The 13343-nt window shown below is 36.1% G+C and overlaps 2 protein-coding genes and 1 pseudogene across 2 annotated transcripts; all 3 read right to left on the minus strand.

Moving 5' to 3' along the window:
- Positions 1–378: 378 nt before the first annotated feature.
- Positions 379–977, minus strand: LOC148698104 (uncharacterized). Its single transcript, XM_068453955.2, has one exon. The coding sequence runs from the start codon at positions 943–945 to the stop codon at positions 379–381; it is 567 nt and encodes a 188-aa protein (XP_068310056.2). The 5' UTR covers positions 946–977.
- Positions 978–5577: 4600 nt separating this feature from the next.
- On the minus strand, positions 5578–6144 carry LOC137714877 (uncharacterized; annotated as a pseudogene).
- A 6519-nt stretch (positions 6145–12663) lies between these two features.
- On the minus strand, positions 12664–13230 carry LOC137714828 (uncharacterized). The gene has a single exon (XM_068453959.2). It carries the CDS (start codon positions 13228–13230, stop codon positions 12664–12666), a length of 567 nt encoding a protein of 188 aa, XP_068310060.2.
- Between the last annotated feature and the right edge of the window lie 113 nt (positions 13231–13343).

Here is a 13343-nt window from a genome sequence, read left to right on the forward strand (position 1 = left end):
CCAAATGCTTAAAAATGTTTCAAGTTCAAATATTCCCACCCATTGAATAAAGAAACACAAGTTGCATGAATCGAATAGTGAATGAAATAAGTTAGACCCTGTATTTGGACTGATACGGGAATGTCAAGTTTAAATGAAAATACATGTACCATAATTTCATTTTCGTTAAAGCCAATGCATAGTAAAGTGAATGCATGATAAGAAATCCAAACTAAAGAGGATCACAACAATGACAGAAAACGGTCGATATTCGTTATTCATATCAAATTTTTTTCATTTCTTTAACTTTTTGTCCTTTTTATTTATAGTAATCATAGATACATTTCTTTGGTACGCTTGTATTTTCAAATTTTAATACATTATTCTCTTATCTTTTTTTTAGATATTGAATAACTGGGAAGTAACAAGGAATGCAACATCCCTATATAACATGACCCAAAAGTTAGTCGTCGATACTGGCATAGGAAGCGGAACTTCAACAGAGGCCAATGCTCTTTGGCAACGAACAAGGTCATCTTGGGCCTGCGTGAGGATTTCGGTGACCGATTTGTCACCGTCATTGACCCCTCGCACTGCGAAAACGAATGCTCCTAACGCAAAATCATACGAATCTACACACTGCTTTATAGTCGTCGTGCCATTAGCATTCTTGTCGGTGGCGTTGAAAGCTTTTTCAAACGTAGCTTTGGTTTGTGCTGCATTTGCTGCTGCTAATTTAAGAACGGCTATATCAAGATCTTTGAGATTAGTTGCCGATCTAATTGGAATATCTTTCCAAAGAGCTTTTACGCACTGCCTATAGTTGTAGCCGAATTGTTCTTGGGTTTGCTTGCAAACACTCCTAACTAATTGAGACGCTCTTGCATTTGCAAATGGTGCTGGAGACGACAAGAGACATAAGAGCAAGGAAGCAATGAACACTGCATAACTGATTGAGGGGGCCATTGCTCAAGATGTATGTTTTTAAATTGAAGCTAACGTGATTACAAATTCGTTGCTTGGGTTAAGAAATGAATGAATGGAGTATGATATATATAAGCAACCCAAGAAGGGTATATGTCTAAATTTAGGGGCCTCGTCTTCTGTACCTTTTGTTTTTGTTTTGCTGTTACGTAATAAACCATTGGATGGAAATTACTTGCTTTAACCCATTCTTCTATTGATTTTTGTTTGAACTAAAACACAACAAAAGGTGGACCTCATGGTTTCTAGAATTCCAATCCTAACGATACAATTGGACATTGTGGTTTTTGGTGCATATATCTTGTAATTTAACCTCTCTAGACCTCAACGCAGTTTGACAGTTACTTGCATCGTTGCCCGCAATTTTGACTTTAAATTTGGCCGTCATAGGATGCTCGTAGTTTGTCTTCATATTTAGCTATTTAATGAAGCTGTGGTGGAGCCAAAAATCGAAGTTAGGAGGATCCTCTAGGCCATGTGACAAAAATTAGATAAAAAATAATACAATCAATGAGAGAAGATTTGAGGGTTAAGTTTTTGTGTAGGAATGGAAATTTGAATCAAAGGAGAGCAACGGAGTCACGAAAATAATAATTTAACACTGAGCACTGGCGGAGCCATCCACAAGGCTATGGTGGGCTGTAGCCTAGGGAGGTTTTTTTGTAAGTGTAGTGCTATTTACACACTCTTTTTTATTTCACACACATCCCTCTTTGTTTTTCGTCCTTCAGATGGAATGAATTAATGAAGATCAATGACAAAAAATGAATTAAGGTGTGTGAATAGCACTATCATTTTTTAAACTCATGCTTTAATAACTTATGTTAATGCATTTAGCATATATAGCATACTCAATTCCAAAACAGGTTAGTATTAATAAATAGGAATAACTTGATATAGATCCAATTTTGTGAGCCATTAGTAGAATTAGTACACTTCATTGAAATAGGTCCAATAAATGAGATTCCATGTATATTTATTTGTGGTTTGTACCATATTTACGCCTTAGGCTTATGAATTGTAGTAAATACACAAAATTTCTTAATTATGAGATAATTTGTGGTTTAACTAATCCCTTAATTGTAGGATTAGTTATAGCCATATAATCACCTCAACCCCCAGTCCGTTTCATCCCTCCTTTTTTTCCTTCTTCCAAACAATTCCCTCTATCAATCCTCCTCTTTTTTGTCTCTTCTTTTCATGGGTGATATTTTGTGTTCTTCCCTCCAAATTCGTTCCTTTAATGGAGGTATATTATATCATATTTATATTTTTATGTTCCACCATGTAGGTTCCCAGCATTTTTCTTCCAATACAATAGGTAGTTTATTTTTGTTTTGCGGGTAGATTATATCTGCTTTGTAGGTATAAAGCATTTTCTTCCTATACAATAGGTAGGTAGTTACTAGATTATATCAGTCTTGTTTTCTTCATAAATAGTAGGTAGTTACTAGATAATATTTTAGTTTGAGTATTTAAATATTCAAAATTTAAAAACTGAATAAATGATAAAAAAAATTAAAGAATTTAAATATTTTTATCTGAAGGGGCAAAATTGATATCAAAATATGTAATTGGATAACTGAACTCGGTCCCAAAAACTACCTAAGTTTTTGGACCTAGATCCAAAAGCCCCTAATAAATAATACTTTTTCTGCTAAAAATAATAAATTTGTTCTATCTCATGTCCGCCTTTCTATCCTATTCATCAAAGAAAAAGACCATTTACCCTATGCGGATTAGCCTCTGTACTTCTTATTCAAGAAAAGAAAAAGAATTTTCATATAGTTCACAAGTAAATCCCTATATCCACAATTCCTTACTTTTCCTTATGATTTTCCAATGAATGTAAGATTTGGTACATTCTTAATCGCTTTATTTACTTATTCTTGATTTATTTAGTAGGTTAATTATTTATATGATCCTTAAAATTGTTAGTTAGGGTTATGATTTCAAGAATTATTTAAATTCTATTGTTGTTTTCATATTGATTATTATATAATTTTATATAAGGAAAAAAAAATAAACATATGATTTTATGGTACTAATTTTAGTTAGCCCATCCAAGAAAAAAATCTTTGCTCCGCTCTTGACACTGAGATAATAATACCATAAGCACTGAACTTGTTCAAAACTTCTGCTAAAATGAAACGATTACTACATTGAAGTTGAACAAGCATTATAGATCTTGGCTCCAAAATGCAAATGTGATTCTTTTTTTCAATATAAACTTTTTAAACAACACTATGCATGCAAAATGGTGATTTAATTACATCGTGCTCAATGGAAAGCACACAAACAGAAATTAAAGAATAACAAACACAAGCTAAAGCATACAAAATAAAGAAAATGATGGAGAGGCCCAGGCCTTTCCTTGTCCTAATTTATGCCACTAGAATAAAACCACCACCGCGCGGTACCAAAACTGATATTGTTAAATAGGCTCCCTCGAAGCCCTCTTGATTAAATGTTTATAAAGTTGTGCCTGGCTTTTGTATTCATTGCTGCTAACTCAAGAGCAACTCGAGCAAGCTCTTCATAATCATATGCTGACCATGATAGAGGATTTTGCGTTCTTGAAAAGAATGTCATTAGTCAAAGGAGGCAGTCTTAGAAGACTATTGAATTATTTTGGATTGTCTAAGGAAAGGTCATAAAACAAAGTGGGCTATAAGACAGACATGGGTCCATAGGAGAAAAAATTGGATGCGCAATAGTTGTTCACTTCGAAATGCTTAAAAAGGTTTCAAGTTCAAATCTACCCATTCATTGAATAAAGAAACACAAGTTGCATGATAGAGCCTGTATTTGGATTGATATGGAGATCTCAAGTTTTAATGAAAATATGTATACCATAATTTCATCTTCGTTAAAGCCAATGCATAGTAAAGTGAATGCATGGTAAGAAATCCAATCTAAAGACGAACACAACAATGACAGTAAACAGTCGATATTCGTTATTTATATCAATTTTTTTTTTCATTTCTTCAACTTACTATCATTTTTATTTGGGTAAAGTACAAAAAACTACCTCAACTATGGGTCAAATGACACTTTCATACCTCATCTTTTAAAATTGACAATGTCATACCTCATCTTACGAATTTGTGTCAATGTTATACCTTCCGTTAGCTTGGCCATTTATTTGTCAATTAAATGCTGACGTGGCTTGATCTGGGACCCATTTTTATTAAAAAATTAATAAAAAATTATTGAAAACAAAAAAAATCATTTAATATTATTAAAATATTAAAATAATAAAGAAAAGTTATTTAAAAAAAAACCAACATCAATTCGTCCCTTCCCCCCTCTCTCCCTTCTCCCCATCTTCATCTTCTTCCCCTTTCTGCAACTGCAACCCAGAAAAACAGAAGAGAAAAAAAAAAAAAAAACCAATTTGTTTTCCTTGCTCCTCACCCCCTCTTCTCCCCACACCCACGCACCCAACCTCCCCACCTTCGCACCCCACCCTCTGCACCCACTACCTACAACCCCAAAAAAAAAAAAAAAAAAAAAAAAAAAACCTAGAAAAAAACCCATTCTCATGGGCGAGGAGAAAATGGGCAGCGGGGGCGGGGGGGGGGGGGGGGGTGGTGGGGGAATGGGTGTGGAGGGGAGAGGGTGGGTGCGAGGGGGGGCGGACGAACTGGGTATTTTTTTTTTTTTTTTTCTTCTCTCTTCTTCTTCTTCTTCTGCAGGTTGGGTGGGTGGGTGAAGGGTTTCCCGTTGTTTTTTTTTTTTCTTCTCTCTTGTTCTGCTTCCCTCTTCTTCTTCTTCTTCTTCTTCTTCTTTTGCAGGTTGGGTGGGTGGAGAGGACGGGTTTGCCGGTGGGTGGAGAGGACGGGTTTGCCGTTGTTGTTTTTTTCTTTCTTCTTCTTCTTCTGTGGGTTGGGTGGGGGGAGGGTTTGTTTTTTTTTATTTTATTTCTTCTCTCTTCTTCTGCTTCCCTCTTCTTCTTCTTCTTCTTCTTCTGCAGGGGGGACGAACTGGGTTTCCCGTTGTTTTTTTTTTTTTTGTTTCCTTCTTCTTCCTCTTCCTTTCTAGGTTGCAGGGGGTTGGGTTTGTGGTGGGGGGAGGGGGGATGAATTGGGTTTGGTTTGGTTTGGGTTTTTTTTTTTTTTTTTTTTTCTCTTCTTCTTCTTCTTCTTCTTCTTCTTCTTCTTCTTCTTCTTCTTCTTCTTCTTCTTCTTCTTTCTCCTTCTTCTTTTCTGGGTTGCAGGAAGATGATGGGGAAGAGAGAGAGGGGAGATGCACGAAAGGAGAGGTTTGTTTTTCATTTTTATGTACTTTTTTATTATTACTTTAATATTTAAATAATATTAAATGATTTTTTTTGTTTTTAATAATTTTTTAATAAAAATGGGTTCCGGATCAAACCACGTCAGCATTTAACTGAGAAATAAACGGCCAAGCTAACGGAAGGTATAACATTGACACAAATTTGTAAGATGAGGTATGACATTGTCAATTTAAAAGATGAGGTATGAAAGTGTCAATTGACCCTCAGTTGAGGTAGTTTTTTGTACTTTACCCTTTTTATTTATAGTAATCACAGATACATTTCTTTGGTCGCTTGTATTTTGAAAATTTAATACATTATTCTCTTATCTTTTTCTAGATATTGAATAACTGGGAAGCAACAAGGAATACAACATCCTTATATGACATGATCCAAAAGTTCGTCGTCGATACTGGCATAAGAAGCGGAACTTCAACAGAGGCTAATGCTCTTTGGCAATGAACAAGGTCATCTTGGGCCTCTGTGAGGATTTCGGTGACCGATTTATCATCGTCATTGACCCCTCGCACTGCGAAAATGAATGCTCCTAACGCAGAATCATACGAATCTACACACTGCTTTATAGCTGTTGTGCCATTAGCATTCTTTTCGGTGGCGTTGAAAGCTTTTTCAAACGTAGCTTTGGTTTGTGCTGCATTTTCTGCTGCTAATTTAAGAACGGCTATATCAAGATCTTTGAGATTAGTTGCCGATCTAATTGGAATATCTTTCCAAAGAGATTTACGCACTGCCTATAGTTGTAGCCGAATTGTTCTTGGGTTTGCTTGCAAACACTCCTAACGTAATTGAGACGCTCTTGCATTTGCAAATGGTGCTGGAGACGACGAGAGACATAAGAGCATGGAAGCAATGAACACTGCATAAGTGATTGAGGGGGCCATTGCTGAAGATGTATGTTTTTAAATTGAAGTTAACGTGATTACAAATTATTTGCTTGGGTTAAGAAATGAATGAATGGAGTATGATATATATAAGCAACCCAAGAAGGGTGTTGGTCTAAATTTAGGAGCCCAGTCTTCGGTACCTTTTGTTTTTGTTTTTCTGTTACGTAATAAACCATTGGATGGAAATTACTTGCTTTAACCCATTCTTCTAGTGACTTTTGTTTGAACTAAAACATAACAAAAGCTGGACTTCATGGTTTCTAGAATTCCAATCCTAACGATACAATTGGACATTGTGGTTTTTGGTGCATATATCTTGTAATTTAACCTCTCTAGACCTCAACGCAGTTTGACTGTTACTCGCATCGTCGCCCGCAATTTTGATGTTAAATTTGGCCGTCACAGGATGCTAGTAGTTTGTCTTCATATTTAGCTATTTAATGAAGCTGTGGTGGAGCCAAAAATCGAAGTTAGGAGGATCCTCTAGGCCATGTGACAAAAATTAGATTAAAAATAATACAATCAATGAGAGAAGATTTGAGGGTGAACTTTTGTGTATGGAATGGAAATTTGAATCAAAGGAGAGCAACGAAATCACGAAAATAATAATTTAACACTGAGATAATAATACCATATGCACTGTACTTGTTCAAAAGTTATGCTAAAAAGAAACGATTACTACATCGAAGTTGAACAAGCATTATAGATCATGGCTCAAAAATGCAAATGTGTGATTTTTTTTTCAATATAAACTTTTTAAACAACACTATGCGTGCAAAATGGTGATTTAATTGTTGTAAACTAAACCAAAAACCAATCAAGCAATAAATAAAACACAACGATTTTAGAGTTCCTCCAATATAGGAGTACCTCTCTAACAATGGAAGCTTTATTGATTACCAACAAATACAAAAGAACTCACAAACACAAAGTATTCTCAAGTATACAACCTTATGCCTCTAAAAAACTCTCGTACAAAACTCCATCCCACATCCATCTATTTATACTAATAGATGTCCTAGGTTTACACAAAGTCCCTAGAATATAGGAAAACAAATCCTATAGTAAAACCAAATCCCAAACCAACTAGGAAACACAAATCCAAATATCCTGTGTCCAAGATATCCTAATCCTTTTTAGTTTAGGCATGTTGATTTAATACCAAATCCAACAATCTCCACCTTGGCGTGAAATCCATAATGAGGCATCAAACAACTTCCATTGCTTCACGACATCGTAAGATCAAACTTGCTTCAACTGCACCAAATCCAAGTTGTGCTCGAACTTAGCTATATTAACCACCTTTATCAACATGTTAGCTGGATTATCTTCCGTAGCAAACTTTTTTAGACGCTTCAGCTACCACTTCTGTCACAAAAATGATATCGTACATCAATGTGCTTAGTCCTAGGATGATGTACTTGATATCCGGCCAAATAAATGGCACTTTGACTATCACAATATACATCCAACTTGTGTTGTTCTACACCTAAATCTCCTAACAACCCCAGAGTCCACATTGCATATTTGATAGCTTCAGCGATCGCCATGTATTCTGCTTTTGTGGTTGATAGTGCCACTGTTGGTTGTAATATTGATCTCCAACATAGAAGATCCTTTGCCATACTAAACACATACCCAGTCATTGATCTTCTCTTGTCCAAGTCTTCAGCAAAGTCTAAGTCCACATATCCAACTGAGAACGTATCATTTTCTTCATCACATGTTTCAAAACAAATACCTTTGTCCTTCGTTCCATGTGAGTACCTTAGTATCCACTTAGCAGCATTCCAATGCTCTCTTCCAGGATTATTCATGAATCTACTAACAATTCTAGCTGTGTGTGCTATAGTAGGACGAGTACACACCATAGCATACATTAATCCTCCAACCGAATTAGCATATAGAATACCATCCATCTTCATCTTTTCTTCATCAGTTTTGGGACATTACTAACTGCTCAACTTGAAGTGAGCACCTAATGGAGTTCCTACAAGCTTAGTGTCTTTTGTTACTCCAAACTTTTTTAACAACTTCTCAAGATATTGCTTCTGAGACAAACACACCAAACCTTTTTGTCTATCCTTTGTGACCTCCATTCCCAATATTTTCTTGGCTTCATCGAGATCCTTCATTTCAAACTCCCTTCTCATTTGCTCCTTCAACTTTTCTATCTCTGAAATATTGCTTGAGGCTATGACCATGTTGTCCATATAGATTAACAAGTACTTGAACGAACCATCTTTCAACTTCTTGTGATTAACACATTGATCATAGTGACTTTTTGTATAGTCATGACCCTTCGTAAACTTGTCAAATCTTAAATACCACTGCCTAGGCGACTGCTTCAAACCATAAAGAGATTTTTTGAGCTTACAAACCAATCGTTCTTTGCCCTTCACTTGATACCCCTCGGGTTGTCTCATATAAATCTCTTCATCTAAATTACCATGAAGGAATGTAGTCTTCACGTCTAGTTGTACCAAATCAAGGTTGAATTGTGCAACTAGGGCAAGCAATATTTGAATGGAGGAGTGCTTAACCATAGGAGAAAAAAATCTCATTGTAATCTATTCCCTCATTCTGAGCATATCCTTTAGCCATTAGCCTACCTTTAAATCTTATGAAGCTCTTGTCATCCACTTCATCCTTCTTTGCATAAACCCATTTGCAGCCAATTGCTTTCATTCCTCTAGGCAGCTCCACCAATTCCCATGTCTTATTCTTGTGAAGGGAGAGCATTTCATCATCCATTGCATCATGCCATTTACTCGTTTCTTCACTATTTACTGCTTCTTCAAAATTAATGGGAATTTCAGCCTCAATTACTGGCAATGCATATACCATGCAAACCATGCAATCTTTATATCTCGCAGGTAGGGATATGTCTCTTTTTCCCTTCCTTTTGCCTATGCAATCATCTTGTATCCTTAGTTCTTTTGATGATGTTTCTTTTTCGTGATCACTCTCTTCATGTTCAAGTTGATCACCTTGTCTTTCTTCTTTCACAACTTCCTTACTTGGCTGTGAATTCACAATTACTTGTTCCCCAAGCTCCACCATCTGAACATATTCCTTCAATTTCATGTGACTTTCATCGAATGTCACATCTTTACTTACTATAATCTTGTTCAACTTGGTACACTAAAGTTTGAAGCTTTTCACACACAATTGAATCCCATAAAGACAACTTTATTGGCTCGTGGATCTAGTTTGTTTTCCTTCACATGAAAGTAGGCATTGCATCCAAACACTCGTAGCTTATCATAGTTCTGAGCTGGTTCTCCAGACCACACTTCAATGAGTATTCTACCCTCCAATATTGTTGATGGTAGTTGATTAAGCACATGACATGCATGGCACAAAGCTTCTGCCCAAAATCTCTTTGGCAGCTTAGCTTGAGATAGCATGCAACGAACATTTTCAAGCAAGGTCCGATTTAGTTTCTTTACAATCCCATTATGCTATGGAGTATGTCTAACACTGAAGTGCCGAGTAATCCATTCCTTTTTACACACTTTGAAGAAAGGATCAGAGGTATTTTCCTCTCCATTGTCACTTCTCAATGTTTTAATCTTCTTTCTAGTCTTGTTCTCCACCATATTCTTCCATTCCAGGAAGATTTCAAAAACCTCGTCCTTTTGTTTCATCATATATATCCATGATCAACGAGAGTAGTCATTAATACAAGATATAAACCATCTTTTTCCACCTAAGGAAGCATTCTTTGTAGGCCTTTAAACATTAGAGTGAACATAGTCCAAAATCCCTTTCGTTTAATTAACAGCAAAGCCAAATTTCACCTTTGTTTGTTTGCCAAGAATGTAGTGCTCACAGAACTCTATCTTTCCAATTTTTGCTCATTTTAAACACCCTTGCTTGATCAATCCTTGCAATGTTTTTTCTCCTACATGTCCCAACCTCATGTGCCATAATGCAGACAAGTCATTTTTATCACTTTGCACTTCATCAGCTACCACAACCACACCATTTTCCAAAGTCTTTCCTTGTAGCATATAAAGTAAGCCATTATGAGGCCCTTTCATTATGACAAGTGCTCCTTTAGAAACTTTGAGCACGTTGTTATCAGAGTAAATTAAACTTGTAGCCTTCTGACTCGAGAGTGCCTAGTGAGATCAAATTTTTCTTCAAATTTGGGACGTACCTTACACCATGCAATTCTCAAATCACACCATCATGATGCTTGATCTTGATGCTTCCAATTCCTTGAGTTGTACATGGGTTATCATCGCCCATATACACAGTTCCATTCATAACTTTGAAGCTTGAAAACCAATGCCTTTGAGAAGTCATGTGATGATTGCAACCTATGTCGAGCACCCACTTTTTCATATAATCCACAGTGCTCGATGCAGTTAAGGCATAGACAAATTCCTCATCCTCGACTTCAACCATTACTTCTAAGTCATCCTTCTTTTTTCTAGTCTTTTCTTTGATTTTAGGGCAGTCCTTTTTCAGGTGTCATTTTATGACAAAAAACACTCATCTTTATCCAAGAACTTCCTATTCTTTGAGATTCCTCTAGTACGAAACTTACTATTTTTCCTGTATGAACCTTTCTTTTCTTTTGATCTCCCTCTCACCATCAAAGCTTTAGAGTTTTTCCTTTCTTGTCTGTCAAGGTGTCTCACCTCATGATTCATAACAGCACTTGAGATTTCATCATACTTAATTGTCTCCCTACCATAAATCCAAGTAATCACAAAAGGCTCATAGGATTCAGGCAAGGAGTTCATCAGGATCAAGGCCTTCATCTTTGATTATCTCTTCAAGATTTGCCAGTTTAGCTAGAAGCTTGTTGGCCAATCATCTTCGTGCCCTCTTTGTACTGGAACCTATACAACTTGTTCTTGAGATGCAGTCGATTCTCTACACTCTTTTTAATATATTTTGACCCCAATGCAGCCCACAATTCCTTCGCAGAAGTTATGTTCATCACACCATACTTCTATTGTTTTCCCAAGCATAACCGAATTGTACAACATGCATGAGCATTCAATCTTTCCCATTCTTCCTTTTTCATCGAAAACAACATATCTCCTAACACAACAACTAAACCTTGTTGTATCAGAGGACATCTCTAACCTCACACTGCCAGATAGCAAAGTTGTTTGTTCCATCAAATTTCTCAATTTCAAACCTAGCACTCTGAACCGTCATCTTGGTTACACTACTGCGAGACTTTTCATCATCATCAGCACTGGTAGAATCACCAGTCTTCGTCATTGCTTGATAGTCATAACCCACGTAAGAACCTAAGCTGTTGATACCACTTGTTGAAAACTAAACCAAAAACCAATCAAGTAATAAACAAAACACAACGATTTCAGAGTTCCTCCAATATAGGAGTACCTCTCTAACAATGGAAGCTTTATTGATAACCAACAAATACAAGATAACTCACAAACACAAAGTATTCTCAAGTATACAAACTTATGCCTAAAAAAAACTCTCATACAAAAAACTCTATCCGATATCCATCTATTTATACTAATAGATGTCCTAGGTTTACACAAAGTCCCTAGAATATAGGAAACCAAATCCTATACTAAAACCAAATCCCAAAACAAACTAGGAAACACAAATCCAAATATCTTGCGTCCAAGATCATAATCCTTTTTAATTTTGGCATGTTGATTTAATGCAAAATCCAATAATAACTACATCGTGCTCAATGGAAAGCACACAAACATAAATTAAAGAACAACAAACACAAGCTAAAGCATACAAAATAAAGAAAATGCTGTAGAGGCCCAGGCCTATCCTTGTCCTCATGTATGCCGCTAGAATAAAACCACCACTGCGCTGTACCAAAACTGATATTGTTAAATAGGCTCCCTCGAATCCCTCTTGATTAAATGTTTATAAAGCTATGCCTATCTTTTGTATTCGTTGCTGCTACCTCCAGAGTGACTCGAGCAAGCTCTTCGTAATCATATGCTGACCATGATCGAGGATTTTGCATTCTTGAAAAGAATGTCATTAGTCAAAGGAGGCAGTCTTAGAGGACTATTGAATTATTTTGGATTGTCTAAGGAAAGGTCATAAAACAAAGTGGGCTATAAGACAGACATGGGTGCATAGAAGAAAAAATTGGATGCACATTAGTTGTTCTCTTCCAAATGCTTAAAAAGGTTTCAAGTTCAAATCTCCCCACCTATTGAATAAAGAAACACAAGTTGCATGAATCAAATGGTGAATGAAATAAGTTAGAGCCTATATTTGGACTGATACGGTGATGTCAAGTTTTAATGAAAATACATAAACCATAATTTCATTTTCGTTAAAGCCAATGCATAGTAAAGTGAATGCACGATAAGAAATTCAAATTAAAGAGTAACACAACAATGATAGTAAACGGTCGATATTCATCATTCATATCAAATTTTTTTCATTTCTTCAAATTTCTATCCTTTTTATTTATAGTAATCACAAATACATTTCTTTGGTACGTGTGTATTTTCAAATTTTAATACATTATTTTCATATCTTTTTCTAGATATTGAATAACTGGGAAGTAACAAGGAATGCAACATCCCTATATAACATGACCCAAAAGTTCGTCGTCGATACTGGCATAGGAAGCGGAACTTCAACAGAGGCCAATGCTCTTTGGCAACGAACAAGGTCATTTTGGGCCTGTGCAAGGATTTCGGTGACCGATTTGTCACCGTCATTGACCCCTCGCACTGCGAAAACGAATGCTCCTAACGCAAAATCATACGAATCTACACACTGCTTTATAGCTGTCGTGCCATTAGCATTCTTGTTGGTGGCGTTGAAAGCTTTTTCAAATGTAGCTTTGGTTTGTGCTGCATTTGCTACTGCTAATTTAAGAACGGCAATATCAAGATCTTTGAGATTAGTTGCCGATCTAATTGGAATATTTTTCCAAAGAGATTTTATGCACTGCCTATAGTTGTAGCCGAATTGTTCTTGGGTTTGCTTGCAAACACTCCTAACTAATTTAGACGCTCTTGCATTTGCAAATGGTGCTGAAGATGACGAAAGACATAAGAGCAAGGAAGCAATGAACACTGCATAACTGATTGAGGGGGCCATTGCTCAAGATGTATGTTTTTAAATTGAAGCTAAAGTGATTACAAATTATTTGCTTGGGTTAAGAAATGAATGAATGGAGTATGAAATATATAAGCAACCCAAGAAGGGTATAG

This window comes from Pyrus communis, chromosome 3 (genome assembly GCF_041283825.1).
Source record: "Pyrus communis isolate YQ-2024b chromosome 3, ASM4128382v1, whole genome shotgun sequence".
Lineage (NCBI taxonomy): Eukaryota > Viridiplantae > Streptophyta > Magnoliopsida > Rosales > Rosaceae > Pyrus > Pyrus communis.

Coding starts and splice junctions, on each gene's coding strand:
- LOC148698104 (XM_068453955.2), bottom strand. CDS start 945: ATGGCCCCCTCAATCAGTTATGCAGTGTTCATTGCTTCCTTGCTCTTA.
- LOC137714828 (XM_068453959.2), bottom strand. CDS start 13,230: ATGGCCCCCTCAATCAGTTATGCAGTGTTCATTGCTTCCTTGCTCTTA.